General features: G+C 37.8%; 4 protein-coding genes and 1 pseudogene across 5 annotated transcripts; 3 read left to right on the plus strand and 2 right to left on the minus strand.

Annotated features, from left to right (window-relative positions):
- Positions 1–63: 63 nt before the first annotated feature.
- LOC147946158 (uncharacterized) lies at positions 64–2,054 on the plus strand. Its single transcript, XM_087509514.1, has 4 exons — positions 64–449; positions 643–880; positions 1,149–1,679; positions 1,770–2,054. The coding sequence occupies exons 1-4, from the start codon at positions 64–66 to the stop codon at positions 2,052–2,054; spliced, it is 1,440 nt and encodes a 479-aa protein (XP_087365640.1).
- Positions 2,055–2,201: 147 nt separating this feature from the next.
- Positions 2,202–2,675, plus strand: LOC147946159 (uncharacterized). Its single transcript, XM_087509516.1, has one exon. The coding sequence runs from the start codon at positions 2,202–2,204 to the stop codon at positions 2,673–2,675; it is 474 nt and encodes a 157-aa protein (XP_087365642.1).
- Positions 2,676–3,082: 407 nt separating this feature from the next.
- Positions 3,083–4,397, plus strand: LOC104784110 (mitogen-activated protein kinase kinase kinase 20-like). Its single transcript, XM_010509176.2, has one exon. The coding sequence runs from the start codon at positions 3,139–3,141 to the stop codon at positions 4,021–4,023; it is 885 nt and encodes a 294-aa protein (XP_010507478.2). The 5' UTR covers positions 3,083–3,138; the 3' UTR covers positions 4,024–4,397.
- Positions 4,398–5,571: 1,174 nt separating this feature from the next.
- LOC104784111 (DNA-directed RNA polymerase V subunit 1-like) lies at positions 5,572–13,793 on the minus strand (annotated as a pseudogene). Its single transcript, XR_015597096.1, has 18 exons — positions 13,703–13,793; positions 13,044–13,170; positions 12,826–12,941; positions 12,668–12,721; positions 12,407–12,571; positions 12,158–12,319; positions 12,017–12,062; positions 9,181–10,993; positions 8,919–9,093; positions 8,722–8,797; positions 8,476–8,600; positions 8,161–8,318; positions 7,780–8,045; positions 7,488–7,661; positions 7,263–7,403; positions 6,353–7,152; positions 6,062–6,176; positions 5,572–5,972 (listed from the first exon to the last, which is right to left on the minus strand). The product of XR_015597096.1 is annotated as a DNA-directed RNA polymerase V subunit 1-like (transcript).
- Positions 13,794–15,098: 1,305 nt separating this feature from the next.
- LOC104781528 (uncharacterized) lies at positions 15,099–16,127 on the minus strand. Its single transcript, XM_010506226.3, has 3 exons — positions 15,690–16,127; positions 15,491–15,554; positions 15,099–15,385 (listed from the first exon to the last, which is right to left on the minus strand). The coding sequence occupies exons 1-3, from the start codon at positions 15,996–15,998 to the stop codon at positions 15,210–15,212; spliced, it is 549 nt and encodes a 182-aa protein (XP_010504528.2). The 5' UTR covers positions 15,999–16,127; the 3' UTR covers positions 15,099–15,209.
- Positions 16,128–16,938: the final 811 nt, after the last annotated feature.

Consider the following 16,938-nt stretch of genomic DNA (forward strand, 5'->3'; position numbering starts at 1 on the left):
TGTCTGCGGGATGTTTATAGAGATGAGGAGATTTATTAGTATCAGAAAAGCCGTAATCGGTGGATGCGGGTGGGGAATAAAAACACAAAGTACTTTCAAGCTCAAACAAAGAAGCGACGGGCTCGTAATCGGATCACTGACCTATATGACAAGAATAATGTTTGGTCTACAAAGGATGAGGATATTTCTAATGTTGCGGTATCGTATTTTGAGGATTTCTTTACTTCTATTAACCCGTCTAATTTTGAGGATTCTTTAAGTGAGGTGCAAACGGTAATTACCGATGAGGTAAATGAGAGATTAATGGCTCCGGCAACGGGGGCGGAGGTCCGTAAGGCCTTATTTATGATGTCCCCATATAAGGCACCTGGGCCGGATGAAATGACAGCTTTGTTTTTCCAGAAGGCGTGGAGAGTCGTCAAGGAGGATCTTGTGGCCATGGTAGACCGGTTTTTTAAAGAGGGTGTTTTTGATAAAAGTTTGAGTAGGACGCATATCTGCTTAATCCCGAAGGTGGCCAAGCCAACCCGGATGGCGGAGATGCGTCCTATTAGCTTGTGTAATGTGGGGTATAAGATTATTTCAAAAATCTTGTGCCAGCGGTTAAAACCAATATTACCCGATCTTATCTCGGAAACGCAGACCGCTTTTGTTCCAGGCCGTTCTGATCTCGGATAACATTCTCATCGCCCAGGAGATGTTTCATGGGTTAAGAACAAATCTATCGTGTAAAGGGAAGTTTATGGCGATCAAAACAGATATGAGCAAGGCGTATGATAGGGTGGAATGGGGTTTTATTGCGGCTTTGTTGCGGAAAATGGGCTTTGGGGAGACGTGGATTTCCAGAATTATGTTTTGTATTACTTCTGTTGAATATAAGGTCCTTTTCAATGGCCAACCCACTGGTAGGATTGTCCCAGAGAGAGGTTTAAGGCAGGGAGATCCCTTATCTCCTTATTTGTTTATTTTGTGTACGGAGGTTTTAGTTGCAAATATTAGGAGGGCAGAACGGGATAAACAGATTACAGGGATCAAAGTAGTGAACAAGTGTCTGCCAATTACGCACTTGTTGTTTGCGGATGATAGCCTTTTTTTTCTGCAAAGTAGATAAGGCTCAATGTGGTGTTATTTTGGATCTCTTAAAACAGTATGAGGCTGTTTCGGATCAGCAAATAAATTTTGCCAAGTCTTCAATCCAATTTGGTCATAAGGTGGATGAGGCTGTGCGGACGGAGATGCATGAGGTGTTGGGGATATCAAATTTGGGAGGCATGGGACCGATACGGTCTTATTCTCCATCTTATGGGTGGAGGAGCATTATTTCTGCTAGATCTTTGATTAATAAAAGGCTTATTATACGGGTTGGTTCGGGAGAGTCCATTTCAATATGGACGGATCCATGGGTACCAGCTCAATCCCCAAGACCAGCGTTTAGTAAGGGTCCTCTTAAGGATTCTTCTCTTCAAATTTCTCATTTAATTGATTGTCACACGAATAATTGGCGTATGGATATGCTCAAGGAGCATTTTGCCCCGGAAGATGTTGATCTGATAGGGGCTATACCTTTGGGAAGTTGTCGGCCACAAGATTCCCTGGGTTGGCATTTTACAAAATCTGGAAAGTATACAGTTAAATCTGGGTATGACACGGAGCGTTTTGCTGCATCACGACTTAGTACGGTATCTCGGTCGGGTCCAGAGATTACTCCTCTCTTGGCCGGTGTCTGGGGTGCTCATTGTCCACCGAAAATTAAACATTTTATGTGGCAGGTCTTGACAGGGTGTATTTCGGTTTCGGCAAATCTGCGGCGACGCGGAATTGCGTGTGATTCAGGGTGTGTACGGTGTGGGGCAGAGGAGGAAACAATAAATCATGCTATTTTCTGCTGTCCACCGGCCCGACAGGTTTGGGCTTTAGCTCAGGTTCCCGTAGGTCCTGACTCTTTCCTAACGGAGTCTGTGTACGCTAATGTAGATCATTTCTTAGACTCTACTAATCCGGGTTCTCAGATAACAGTTTTCCTGTGGCTCATGTGGTATATTTGGAAAGCGTGAAATGCTCGCGTTTTTGAGGATGTAATGGATAATCCCCTGGACATAGTCCGGTTGGCGGAGGGAGAGGCGAATGCCTGGCTGCAGGCCTAGGTGGAGGTTGAGGATGAGGATCGTCCCAATCCTTCCCTTGTCCCTAATTCTAGACAAATGGGGTCCACAAGCTCCCTCTCCAACCTTTTTACGGGTTATCGGTGTTTCGTTGATGGCTCTTGGAAAGCGACTGACGCTCTTGCAGGTGCAGGTTGGGTTTGTTCTTCCTCTCAAGATTCAAGGTCAAACATGGGAGCAACCAATTTCCGACGAAGTTTGTCTCCTCTACATGCTGAAGTAGAAACTTTCATTTGGGCTATGCGGTGCATTATCGGACATGACTACCGGGATGTGGCTTTCTACATGGACTGTTCTGACTTGGTGAAGATGGTGTCTTCTCCTCACGACTGGCCGGCTTTCACCCCCTACCTCGACGACATCAAGATAGATCAAGCGGAGTTTTCTTCCTTTTCCCTATCTCTCGTTCCCCGTAATGCGAATGTAAGTGCAGATTCTTTGGCACGCCAAGCGCGTCTGTCTCCACAACATGTTTTGTTTGTAAACAATTTACCCCCTAATCAACTCTTTTGAGCTGATTCTTTTGTTGTCAAAAAAAAAACTATAATTTGGAGTCTCAACATATGTCAAATTACGTAAAATATAATTTTTAAAACATTATGTTTTTACATAAAATTTAGAAAAAAATTCTTTTTTATAGGATATGATTTTAATATCCATTTGAAAGAAAAGTAAGAAATACTTTGTTATACATGTTAATTATAGCTTTTCTTTTTGAAAATAGATTTTCTTCTATATAAAAATAGTCCCTCTCATATTGCTTTCCTTTTTTCGTAGATATATCCTACCTCAAATAAACATACAATTTAATAAATTGCTTATAATACAGATTCTGAAGCCAAGTGGAAATTGTTGAGTACTCTACCAATTAATGTCTACTGTATATATATAGAGTACAACGAAAGAAGTAATCTTCACAATTTCCATCTCAACCAAGAGACAAAACAAAACATCAGCCCTAAATTTTGTCACTGCCATGTCGTCCAGTTCATGGATCTTGGAAGAGACCACCTTACCAAAACTTGGTTGTCTCGGCCAAGGCGACTATGGCTACATCTCTCTCGTTCGAACCCCTGATGGTATGCTCATGGCTAAGAAAACATCTCTCCGCAAATACTCAGAGAATCTGGAGAAAGAATTAAGGATCTTACATCACTTCAACTCCATCAATTTCAAGATCGTAAGACCCACAAGCCCTCTCATCTATCACGAAACCATGCCCGTCAATGTCAAGGTCAGCTCTATCTACATGGAAGTCGCACCGCATGGTTCACTCAAAGACATGCTAACCAAAGCCGGTGGGAGATTACCGGAGAACGTGGTCGGGTATTGCACGCTCATGATTCTTGAAGGGCTCAAGGATCTTCACCAGGCAGGTTACGTCCACTGTGATCTCAGGCTAGAGAACATACTCATCTTCAAGACCTACACTCATGGAGAGCTTTGTGAACTCAAACTTGCTGATTTCGGTTTATCCAAGGAGCCTAATGGACCTATACCATTGGAAGGGTCTCTGTTCGAGGGAAGCCCGGATTACTTGGCTCCAGAGGCGGTCGGGCCAGATAGGATTATCTCGCCGGCGGTTGATATATGGTCTTTAGGTGTTATGGTGGTTAAGATGTTGGGGCCGCCGCCTATTGTTATGCTAAGAGGAAGAGTTATTTTCCTGTCGGAGGTTCTATCATCGATGGCTTTCGACTTTGTGAGCAAGTGCACTGTGCGTGATCCGGCGGGTAGAGCCACCGCAGAGGATCTGCTGAGCCATCCTTTTGTTAGGCAAAGTATTGGGGTTCCACCGGTTGAGATGCTTCCGGTTCCTGCTTGCTTAAGTGACGGAGTGGTTCAAGGAAGGTTTATCTAGAGAGAAAGCCGGAAACTTATACCTAATGGAAAATGGAGATTATGAAGAGTTTTGAGAGGATTTTGGTTTTAGTTGATCAAGTCAATCTCAAGATTACTTTACCTAGATATTTTCTGATCCAATCTACAAGAGATGTAAGATAGATAGATCCTCATGATATGGTGGTGGTAGATTAATGGTATGGTGCTTCCGTGCTTGTCAGTGAAGAGAGCTCCCACCTTGTTGTAACTAGGTAACAGCCTAGCGAAAACCACTTTGGCTAATATCTTATGTCATTGAAGAAAAAATTTTGCGATATTTTTTGTAAAAAAGAAAGAAGTAGTTTTGTTGATGTTTCAGAGTGATGGAGAATTAACTTCTAGGCGGTTGTGTTACTTTCTACTCCAATATGTACGTTTAATTAACTTCTAGGATCGGAGTACGTATTGACATCTTCAGTGTTCTGATCGGCTGAGAAACTTACAATTGTATTTTGACTATAGCCTAATTCTGTCTTTGCCTTTACAATTATTCCTTTTTTCTAGATAGTTTTTCATAATCATGCAAGAGTAACAAAGAAAGGTTTCAAACTACCAAAATGAAAGTACTAGAAACGTTCCACAACAATCATGATCTTCAATACCTAATTAACATATATACCATATCAACTAAATCCCTACGAGGTCTTCTTAGAAGTGATCTAAGACAAATCTATCAAACGTTTATGACGAGTCTAATTTATAAACATAAATCCATAAAAATCCCATCCCAGAATAATATAATCTCCATCCTTCAAACATAGCTTACTATACTTTACCATATCTAAACAAATATCCTTCAACGATAAAAACTCCAAGGCAAGTTCTCATATTTACCTAAACATATTGGACTACATTCGTGACATGGATGGAAGCAAAGTATGACGAAGATCCTTGGGAGCTTGTGAATTTGTTGACTGATGTTTGAGTCATGTGCGCTAATTAAGAAAGATTGCCTACTTATTGCGATCAAAGTGTAGTAGTGAAATGTAGTTTTGAGTGTTGTTAACATATAATGTCTTAGAGATATACATATAATGATTCTTACTATTAAAACTTACACTCCAACCTGATCTTGTTAGTAGTTTTAGTAATTTTGATAGATTCTTTTACGTTAAAGGTTGAGCTATGTGTTATTTCAAATACGTACGTCTTGAATATATTAACCGTATAATCATATACTGATATACAACAATATGAATTATATATCTGCAACAGTTTGATAAACTTATTCTTCTAGCCCTCATAGCTTGCTATTTACTAAACGGCCTCACAATCATAACGTTGCAGACATGGCCGCTGTAGATAACTTTTTTGGCTAATTTGAGAAGCAGAGCGAATTTCAAGACGACCTTGAAACTTGAAAGTGCTACACATTTTTTTTTAACACAGGATACTTAGTTAGTTAGTTATTTAGCAGAGGATAACATTTGTTACTCTATTAAATACTTAGTTAGTTATTTAGCAGAGGATAAAGCAACTGCAATGAAACTTAGAATTACTGTTTTCAACAAAAAGTACCAAGTGCATGCAGTTAATTAACAACTGTTCTAGACCAAAACAAGCAATATAGTTACCATATAGAAAAAGGACAGGTTTTTTTTTAAGACAAAAGATTTCTATTCTGTTTGATCCTGAGTCTCTTCTGCTCCAATACCAGAGGGGATTTCAGAGACTTCTGTGGTTATCTCTTGTTTCTTTTCAAAGTTTTCAGCTGTTGTGGCATCTTTGTTCTTGTCCTGGTTCTCACCCGAAGGAAGATCACTCTTCATCTTAAAGTATTTTGCAATGAAATCTTCAGCCATGCAGGTGGTGTATCTCTCTGTCAACAAGTTCTTGATGCATTTTATGTAGGAAAAATCCTGTTTGGTCCCATCTGTTGAGACAACAAAAGAAACACCTGGTCTCCTGGAACAATGTGTGTTTATCCACCTGCATTGTTTACCATACCCAAAATCATATTCTTCTCGTCTCCAAATATATATATCAGAACAAACATCAAACAACATGCCTATTTGTACCGTGATATACTCGACGCCAACACCAATCTTTGCTTCTTTTTGTGGATGGAAATTCAGAATCTTCTCCTGGACAAACATCTGATGTTCAGACGAAACTGGATCACCATCTTTGTACCTTCATCAAAAAGAAAATAATTTCAGAAATATATGGAAAGCCATCATGAGAAACTAAAAGCCAAAGATAAGTGTCTTTTGTCTTTGATCTATTGTCAAAGTAACTAAACATCTCTATGTGTCCCCATCTTACTTCATATACTACAGTGATCTGGAAATTGAATTAAAGGAGCATACCCGGACTGATGCATTATCTTCCTGACAGTGTTCACGATTGGCTCAATATCTGAGAGAATATCCTGTTCCTCAGAGGTAAACATGTCCAACCATTGTCTTCTTGCTGAAAACATGTATTCCTCTCCAGTTCTAGGTGGCCTTAGAGGGTTCCTCTTTGCTTCCCAGTAACCTTGTGAGTGTTCAGATGGAAATCTATTGTTCAGATTTCCCCACTGACTTCTCTGCTTTTCATTCTCGTTTCTGCTTCTGGTGTCTACCAATGCCACCCATGGATTTCCATCATCTTCATGGTTTTCATGTGTGTTTGAATCTGGTTCTTTTCTCATAGTCCAAGGGTCTATCACATTATGAATCTCTTTTCCTTTGCTTGGAGAACCCCATGACGGCTCATCACACTTGTTACACTCATCATTTAGCTTCTCCCAAGCATCCTGACATGATGACTTGCCACTCTCCTTATTTGGCTTTTCCCAAGAACATTGACCTAACTCTATGGCACTTCCCCATGCTGAGTCATTATTGGTATTCTCCTCGTTTGGCTTTTCCCAAGCACCACCTTTACTTCTACCACTGCATGACCCTTGCTCCCACTTGGATGCAGCTAGCTCACCTTCATCTAGTAATTCCTCAAACGTAGGCTCTTCAAGAGCAGGGTCTCGCTCAGGAGAACCCTCCCATTCCTCAATTTCTTGTTCTAAAACGTCAAAACCAGAGGAATCAACGTATGTATCTCCATCTGTACATGATCTGACCATTTGAAGGAAGCTGTACGGAGCTACTCCTTCATCATTTAGATTAGTCTGAAAATATGTTGATAAAATAAAATAATGTCAAAATTTCCAGCCAAGTTACATGAGAGACTCACTTAAAAGGTGGTTCGTTAATATGGACTTCTAAAGAGTGATTCTACCTCATTTTTGTTCCATAACAGATCAAACCCTGAACCCGTACCAACGGCCACATGTTTTGCCCAATAACAGGACCCAACCACAGATGATAGAGGATCTTTATGGCATCTTTCAGCAGCTTTGTCAAAACATTTTATTGGATTCTGAAAACATTAAAAAAAAATGCAATGATACAAATATCTTTTGAAGGGACTCGTATTAAAAAAATTGAGGAGCAGAGGACTTACTATCAGAGTTGCTTCTGTGAATGGTGCCTTGATATCCAATGACTTGGTCAACGCTTTGTAACCTCCAGCATTGAGACCCAGCAGATTCCCTGAAAAAGTCATTTGGTTTGCTAGAAGAACTATATGTTCCTTTAAGACTCCTTTGGATACTTTTCTGACCGATGCAGAGAGACGCTATAATAACAAAAAAGGACATCTTTGCAAAGTCAATGAGCAAAATGATATCACCATAAAACATGGGACAAGTATCAAGTGTTAAATTAAATGTGAGGGGTAGTGCAAAATCAGGCACCTGAACTACTTGCTCAAAAGTGGAAGCTATTCCAAGAAACTCTTGCACTTGCTTTACAGAATATGGGATTGAGCGTCTTGTGTCGATCAGGTGAAGCACTAGAAGACAAGCGTCTATCACAACTCTCAATGCATCACCACTCTTCTTTACAGCATATTTGTCAGCAATGACATCCAAAACCCATTCCCCTTTAGACGCATCACCGTTTGGACTCTTCTTCTCTGGCCTTTTCCAGATAATATTTGCTGAGAAGATCCGTGGATCACCTACACAGTTTAGAAACAGAATGTACAACAACATCATCAAGAAATCCTTTTTCAGAAGTATTAATATTCAAGAGAAAGGGTAAGAACGCAAGACAAATGCAATAATGTCAAGTACCTTTGATTACTGTTTCCATCAGAACTGGGTAAATTTGGTTGCAAAGGACATCAAGGGCTCTTTCTAGATTAGGGTCATCAGCATTGTCATAGGAGAACATCAAGCACATCATACCAGATTCCTTGCTTCCACATGAATCTCCAAAACAACAGCTCTCACTGTTAAATCCAGGAAGAAAAAGAAAACCTCAGAAAACTACACAAGTAGACAATTCTAACTCAGCAGATAAAAAGAACTGCAAAGAGAAAATCTAATTTTCTCCTTTTATAGTACAATGATACATATTCTCAAGTCAACCATAAATGCTTAACGAACCGGACTGAAAAAGTTGTTCTTTTCAATTGGTGAGTTTTCTTCTTCTTCTGCCCCAATGAATTTATCATTTCCTCACACTTTTGTTCTATCTCATGCTTACTGATGGCCAACTCTTGCAGCAGAGTCTATTAAACCAAACACAAGTCAAAAAATAAATTCCTGGCCAAGGATAGCTAGAGTAAGATACTTCTTCAGAACATCAAGGGTTTCAGAAAATTTAAATTATGCAGCAACCAAAGTTCAGACCTTGTTTAGATGAACGTGACCCTGAAGGAAGAAGTCGTTTACAGAATTCTCCATATGAGATTATTGCTTCTTGTATCTGCAAGAAAGTAAGACAAAACATATATTGTAAAGAGACATGTTAGTAAATGCAGAAAGGCACAAAACACACTAGAAAAGGGCAGCAACTATGGTTATTAGAAAACAAGAGACTGACTTACTCAACTAGAAACTCCACAGCAGTTCTCTAAGACTTATTTTCTTTAATATGTTCTTGACTGTGCAAGCAGAATTTTCTTGGCAATATTTGCTCCCACATAAACATTCATTTAGAAAGAGAATCACCCTACGATCATTATCTGCATTTTGGAAGTTGGCTTTGCAAAGTAGCACTTCCTGAGAAAAAAGAAAACAATGTTAATGTACATACAAGGATAAGTCAATATCCCAACAGCTTGATGGACTCATTAGAGAATTCTCCACCTTCATTAGCTCCCATGGTGAATTACTACTAGGTGAGAAATCAAGCACAGCTTTATAGGCAGGTTTTGAAATTGCAGTAGCTGCCAATACTCCAACAGCTTCTCCAGCTTCAAAAAAACCTCGATGCCCACGTTCAGAAGTTCCCTCAATCGCATACTTGAACTGAACAACTGAGTTCGTGCATTTGTTCCTTACTGTTCCATCGTAGGAGATCACAATATCTCGAAGATTAGCCATCAGATTCTTGAACAGGGTCCCAGACTCAGTTAAACCTCTTAAAGATCGACCAATGACCTCTCTGGTTGCAATGGCATGAACCATCTCTTCATATGGATCCAACCCATGAAGGAAGCAACTCTTCACTAATCCAAATTCCACAGACGAAGAACAAAACTGAGTCATGTCTTCAACTAGATTCTTAGTGTAAAATCTCTCTTTATCCGAAAGTTGAATACCCAAAAAACCTACTTGCTGCACTAGCTTATCAATGGATGAGACATTGTTCATGTCTATTAAGTTTCGCATAGAGTGTGATTTCAACATGTAATTAGCAGCGACCTCCTTCACATGTTGTATGCTATTCTCTAGCTGAAACTCATCTTCATTGGTTGATCTCAAACGTGACACCATAGGAGAAATTTCCCTGATCATGTTGTGAATGACACCAATGTTCTCCTTAGACATAGAAAAGTCTTCAAGGCTAACACTAAATCCATCAGTTTTAAGGTGTTCCATCAACATAGGCTGCAATGAGTCAAAAAATCCAAGAGCTTCCTTTGCACCTTTCTCCAACAAAATCGAAGTTATAATGCTCTTCATGAAGGATGTCATTGTCTCAGCCCCATAATCAAAGAACAAAATTTCACTTTCTTCAACCATAAACTTGTCTCCTTTGCAGCTTAAGTGGTCAGGAAAGGTAAGCTGCAGAATCTTAAATACCGTCCAAGCCGAGTCAGATTCACTAAACTTCTTAGAGCGGCTGGTGATAAAGACAAAGAGCCATACATGGACAATTGTTGAGCAGCTTCTTTGTCCAAAAACATCTTTTCCAACATCACACGGAGACAAAGCATTGCATCACATCCCAACTGCAAATTAAGTTGCCCCGTGTGTGAGCTGAGTAACTGATTCTCAACTGAGAAAAGCTCCTTGACTTCAGCCTTTGCCGCCAGTGACTGTGGATAGAAGATGTGGATGCAGTCGCCATCGAAATCAGCACCAAGGGGGCTACAAATAAGCGGATTGATCTTGATAGTATTGTCTTCATGGATGTACACTTGAAGGGCTTGAAGGGAATGCTTATGAGTGGTTGGTGGTCTGTTAATGAACACAATATCTCCATCCCTCGTCATGCGATTTACGATCTGCCTAGGTTTTAGCTGAGTGTGCCCTTTGGCTCCATATCTCAGTGAGTAGCTCAGAGAACCTTGGCTGTAACTCACGCATAATTCCTTGTTAACCAGCTCTTGTAGATATCCTATGTTGTGAACAGTAACCCTCTCCTCAAAAGTGAGTCTCTGAGCAACATCATAAGGAATTCCAATCTCATTCACACGCCTGTAGGCATCACCAGTGATGACACCGCGGGAAGAGAAACCAGAACCCTTTTTTATGAAGAGTGTTTTCAATTTCTCAGACCAAGTCTTGGAAGAACAACTGTCCTCGTTGACTTTGCCTACACCATATCTCTTATCTATGTTTCTTTTTGTCATACCCCTCACCTGTATATAGTTGTCCACCACTCTGTAAATTTCATTAGCTTCAGCAGCATGTGACACAAAATTTGTCTCACCAGACCTAGAGTTTTTAAGGGAAAACGGCCAATTCCCCCCCTTCTACTTTATCGTATTCATATACGAAACTTTGATGTGTGCCTATAACTACATGAAGTTAATTAAAATTTGAATTTACTACATGAACAATGCAAATCCCGCTAAAACCATCAAATTGGCAAACGGTGTTACTTTTCCGTTAACAAATGCTGACTGTAATGCCAGGTTTGCAATTTTAGATGCCACGTCATTTTAACAAAGCACATAACCACTAGAGCAACGACAACTTATGTTATAATTACAATCGAAGTTGTATATATAGACAAAAACAATTTTACAGCTATTCTCAATCAATTAGTCGTCCCTCTTCCCATAGTCACAGACTCACATAAAACGAAAAGACCCACAAACGAAACCAGATAAAGAGAGAAGAATTAAGAAGAACGTTTCTTCAAAAGAGACTACATCAATTGATTTTGACACTAATTGCTTAAAATCATCTGTTTCTTTCCTTTTGTCTTATCATCTCCAAAGTTTCAATCATCTCCTAGAATAGTTGGATCGAATATGAACAGTTAATTTAGAGAGACGTTACCTTTAATCTCGGTTTGCCTCTTCAATTCAGGTTTCTTGGGAGGATTATAGCCCCAAATTAATTGATTGAGAAATACAAAGACAAAGCTTTCTGAATTTGTAATTTTGTATATCAGAGACGAACAAAGAAGAATGGAGAAGACAAAAGGAATTATCTATATATATATCATTTCGATTGCATTTACAACTAAAGATGTCTTGGCAGTGGTGGTTATGTATTTGGTAATTTATATGATGGGTTGTGGGTTCAGTTCCTCATAGCTATTACAAACATGGCATTACAGTCGGCATTTGTTAACGGAACAGTAACACCGATTTGATGGTTTTAGCCGGATTTGCATTGTTCGTGTAGTAAATTCAAATTTTAATTAAGTTCAGTTAGTTACAAGCACATCTCAAAGTTTCGCGTATGAATACGATAAAGTAGCTAAGTTCAGGGGGAATTGGCCGTTTCCCCGAGTTTTTAATATCTAACACATTCTTCAGAACATCTCTTAACCCACTTCTGGATGGATCCTGAAGACAAGAATAACAGAAAAATGCATGATCTCATCAAGCATTGGCCATTGAGAGATACTGATGTTGTTGTAAGTTAGTTTCAGTTGACTTACCGTTGACATGGAGAGGAAACCATCAGAAGATACATTGCGTATCGATAAGCAGTTCGGCGGTACTGGAAGATATTCTAGTATATAGCCTTCTTGTGGCTTATGCCCCATTTCTGTAAGCTTCTTTCTTGTTTATGATGGGATTCGTCTTAAAACCTCTTTCACCTGTGTTTATTTCCCAAAAAAAGTAACTTTCAGGAACAAATAAACACTGTACGAAAGAAATAGACTATTTAAAGTAGAGAATAAGACCTCTCTTGCCAGTAGAGGTCTGGTATAATCGCTCCCATAGTGATAGCCATATCTTTTCAAGAAATTCCAACAACCATCTTGTAGTCTCGACCTAGAAGGGAGCTTTAGTTCTAAATAGTAAGCTCCATCCAATTTCGTCATTTGTATTGAGATGTGCACAGCTTCCTAATATATCATTGAAAGCAAAAACGCTTTTATGTAAATTTACAAGACATTCTATCTAACACACAATGGCAGAATCGACATGGCGGCTTTACTCACCTCACAACAGGCACCTAAAAGCCGCTTCGCAAGACCATGGCTTGTGCTCTGTCTCTGTAATCAGAAAAGTGAAAACATATGGCTTAAGGCACTTATCCTCCGAGTGGATCACCAATAATATGGAAGTCAAGGAAACCGAATGTATATAGTAGTAATACCTTAGTCTTCTGTATCTTTAGACAGTTCAAGCACAAAAGGCTCAACATTTGTTTGAGCTCTGTGATATGGGCAGGATGGTATATTGGTACTGGCAGTTCAATATACCCAAAATGACCTGAAAATAAATTAAAAAGGATATTAGAAAGTTGTTATGTAATAGGAGATTCAAGAGATTCTTCTATCATACACAAAACCAAAAAAAAAAAAGTTGATTTACCTTCACATTGATCAGGTTCCGTGGCACCACAAGCTTCACATTTGCCAAACTCGAGAAGTAACCCCAAGAAGGGGTTAAAAAGTTGGCTTGCGTGGTTGATTGGACCCTCACTAATTGATGATGCACGCTATGAAAACAGTGAACCAGGCCAACGAAAACTCAGAAGAGAAGTTAAAGATGTAACACAAAACTTAAACTAAAGAGCATAGCACAAGAGCAAATTTTTTTACTTGGGGCACAATAGCAGAATCAAACCTAAGACCATCATTAGTGGTCGTTACTCTTCTCAATTTCTCTTAATAAAAATTAATTAAAAAATATAAAAAGGAAAGAGAAAGAGAAGAACCGTTACTTAAGTTACTCGCTAAAGAATCGTTTCTCTGTTTTTGTTAACACATATCTGTTTCTTATTCGTCATATATTAAAATATTATTTTTTTTGTATTTTGAGTAACGGTGAATACGATTTCTCCGGTAATGATGCTCTAAGATCTTAGGAGTAGCATGGGGAACTCTTACAACCTAAGCTAGAAACACATTTATTTGTCCAAGCCAAATATCAAATTTACAAAATCTGTGTACCCTTGCAGCTGCAAGTAGATCCGCCCCTGAGAGGAGCAATAGTATGTATGTCGAGAAAGTTTAGGACTTTTCACTTACAATCTCGTTGTGAGTTGCTAAGGAGAACGTGATTCCTACGATTTCTGCTTCCAGAACTCTTGATGATGACGATTCCTTGTCCTCCATGAAAAACCCTTACAAATAAAAAACAGAGAAAAAAACCAAGTTATAAGCTTAAACCATATGTGGTAACTAAAAAATCGTTCCTTGAAACCGAAAGGTCGTGACTTTCTGAACAGAAATAAATCTAAACTAAAGAAGACCTCAGTGTTTTTGTTGCTATGCCGCAGCAAAAAAAATTGTTCCTTGAAACCAAAAGGTCGTAACTTTCTGAACATAAATCTAAAGTAAAGAAGACCCCAATGTTTTTGTTGCTTTGCCGCAGCAAAAAAAAATTGTTCCTTGAAACCGAAAGGCGAAAGGTCGGAACTTTCTATTTTAGGAAAAGTTTTCAAAATGAAGAGTCATTTCCAGTGAACAAAACAAAGAAATCATCACATTCCATTAACACACAAAAAAAAAAACTACTGTAAAAAGCTCTTCTTTTCTACTCCATTTCTTTCTTCCTTTCGCGAAAAAAAAAGCAGAACGCAAAAGACGAGAAAATACCTAGAAACGACGCCGGAACAGAGGTTTTTTTTTTGGAGTGAAAACTGAAAAGAGAAAGAGAGAGGAGTGGAGATTTGTAAAGAGAGAATAAGAAACGAAGAGTCTTTATTATAGTCTATTTGACAAAAATCTCTACGACTTCATATTTTGGGATTCTTCTTTCCTTTTTTTTAATAGTTATTTTTTTAAAAAAGAGAGCGAGACTTTTCGAAAATTAATTTAGGCTGGATAGTAGGAAAATAGTAATTGTGTGAGAATTGTTATTAAATAATTAGATAGGCTTAAAATTAAAAATGTGTCTTTCACTCTTCCTGTTCGATAAGTAAAAAAGCTTTAAACCATATACTACAGTATATCAAAATTTATGTATACTACAAACTAATGAGATGACCTTCGAGCTTATCAGCTTCCATAGGGAATCAAAATTAAGAATAATATACAAAGGCAAGATTCAGGGGAAACAAAAACAAAAACAAAAATCTGTCAGCTTCGTATTTGCTTCATATCGATTTTTTTTTTGTTTTTAACAGTGGGAGCCTATTTGATAGTATGAGAAAAGAAAATGACCCAATGAAGGTCTCCGAGAAAAATCTATACTATAAAAGTTGTAACGGGGTAAAATTAAAACTGTAAAATATAGAATGAATTTAGTTGTCTCACTTAAAATGTATATCGATCGGTCGCGCATGGGTAGGTTAACTTCATATAAGCGTTTTTTCTTTAGCATAGGAGCTCGTTACAAAAACTTCAAGACATTTAGACCATAAATGTACATCCTCCCTCCTCTGTCGCTTTCATATTTGTTAACTCAATACAATAAACATTGTTTGTTTTTTTGTACGTAAATTAACTTCGATTTCTATAAAAACAGGCACAAAACTGCAAGAATATTTTAGTTACAAACAAACACATTCATATGATTTTGGGAACTTGATCATCATTTAGAGAAGAGCCTGGTGAAGAAATTTCCAGAAGAACTTGGAGGATTTTGAAGACAAGAGACATGAGCATATCTCCCTAACTTGTCAACTTGTCTTGCCTCACCCTTTGTGTCCTTTTTGCAAATCTTGCATGTTTTGTCCACCCATCCTTCCTCCACATATGTCCCATCCACTATTACATTCATCATTTTAAATAAAGAATAATTTGCAAATTAGTTTATAACAAATAAATTCATCATTTTGCTCATCCATAATAATAGTTCTCTAGATTTTTTACCTTCAACGTAGGATTTGAAAAAGTCCTTGTATGTCCCTCCGATTTTTCTTCTTAATGCCCCATACTACACATCATTACGAATATACATCAAACGTAATTCGATTTTGATTATCCAAATAATATTCTTTATCCATGTTTTAACTAGAATAAGCAAGCGTTACATGTTATCCAATAATTACACGTGTGGACCAAATTAAACCTGTTCTTGGGTCATCTTGCCACCAGATTTGGTGGCTTCACGAGCCTCGTAGAGAAGGTCAGCGTCTTTCTCCGACCGAACCTGTGAGAAGTCCAACGCATCAGTTAATTGAGTAAACAACGAAGTCTCCTCCTCTTCCTTCTTCTTCTTCTTATTCTTCTTCTCATCATCTTTATCATCTTGCTTGGCCGACACAACGACCCATCTAGGACTCCGGTTAAATCTCGGAGAGGTTCTTGAGATGGGGACTTTGGTCGTAGATATGAACCCACTGTTGTGTTGAAGAGGCAGCAGTGCTCTCAAACCCATCTTTTGTAAATTTTCTCACTCAACTTCCAAGTTAATGGAGATTGCAAATTGGGGATACATTTATTTATATAAGATAATAAAACGTACATAAGGTTGTGAGGTGCGAGTTGAATATATAACGGGGGCCATAAAAAATGAAGAATATGACTTGTGATTGTTAATGTGGTTACGTGGGAGTTTAGTGATCTGATGATTTTATGAGACTTCTTCCAATTTTGTTTAACTAACGAAAAATGTTCCTAATCTACTTGAACTATACGCCAACATATAATCACACATACAAACAATATAAATATCTTGTCAATTACGTGAACTAATGTCATCACATAAGAACATTCATAAACAAACATAAGTTATATTTACAACACCATAAACATTCGAGGTTGGCCGAAATCCAGTATTGACCCGTGTTGACCGGCGTTGACCAGTATTAACCGGTGTTGACCGATGTTGACCAGGAAAAAAATATTAAAAAAATATATATATTTTTTTTCCTAAAAATAATATTTCTTTTGTTTTTATGTATTTTTTATAAATAAATAAAAAAGATAAATGATTTGTATAATTTACAAAAAAAAATATAACAACAAAAAGTTATACGACAAAAAAAAATTATATACCAAAAAAAATAAAAAATTATATGACAAACAAAATTTGTGGTATATCTAGTAACTAATTTTGTTAATACAAAAAATATACCAAAAATAATATAATAAAACTATACCACCAAAGTAGTAGATTTTGTCTTAAAAGAATAACAAATATATACTTTTTCTTTTTAAAAATCATTTTTTATTTTGTATATTCAAAGGTGGGGGTTTTAAATATTTTTTTTTCTTTTTACTTATTTATAAAAGTATGTCATTTGAAATATATCCAAGACATTGCCAACTATTTATTGGTTTTTAATATGAAAAATAAAGGAAAAAAATAATGAAAA

The sequence above is a fragment of the Camelina sativa genome, chromosome 4 (assembly GCF_030686135.1).
Source record: "Camelina sativa cultivar CO46 ecotype springtype chromosome 4, ASM3068613v1".
NCBI classification, from domain to species: Eukaryota; Viridiplantae; Streptophyta; class Magnoliopsida; order Brassicales; family Brassicaceae; genus Camelina; species Camelina sativa.

Excerpts from the sequence above, each read along its gene's own strand:
- LOC104781528 (XM_010506226.3), bottom strand. The coding sequence starts at position 15,998 with ATGGGTTTGAGAGCACTGCTGCCTCTTCAACACAACAGTGGGTTCATA. Across the intron at positions 15,555-15,689 it reads GCAAGATGACCCAAGAACAG|TATGGGGCATTAAGAAGAAA; the intron begins GTTTAATTTGGT and ends AATGATGTGTAG. Across the intron at positions 15,386-15,490 it reads TTTCAAATCCTACGTTGAAG|TGGATGGGACATATGTGGAG; the intron begins GTAAAAAATCTA and ends TGAATGTAATAG.
- LOC104784110 (XM_010509176.2), top strand. The coding sequence starts at position 3,139 with ATGTCGTCCAGTTCATGGATCTTGGAAGAGACCACCTTACCAAAACTT.
- LOC147946159 (XM_087509516.1), top strand. The coding sequence starts at position 2,202 with ATGGGGTCCACAAGCTCCCTCTCCAACCTTTTTACGGGTTATCGGTGT.
- LOC147946158 (XM_087509514.1), top strand. The coding sequence starts at position 64 with ATGCGGGTGGGGAATAAAAACACAAAGTACTTTCAAGCTCAAACAAAG. Across the intron at positions 450-642 it reads CTTGTGGCCATGGTAGACCG|ACCGCTTTTGTTCCAGGCCG; the intron begins GTTTTTTAAAGA and ends TCGGAAACGCAG. Across the intron at positions 1,680-1,769 it reads CTGCATCACGACTTAGTACG|GTCTTGACAGGGTGTATTTC; the intron begins GTATCTCGGTCG and ends TTTATGTGGCAG.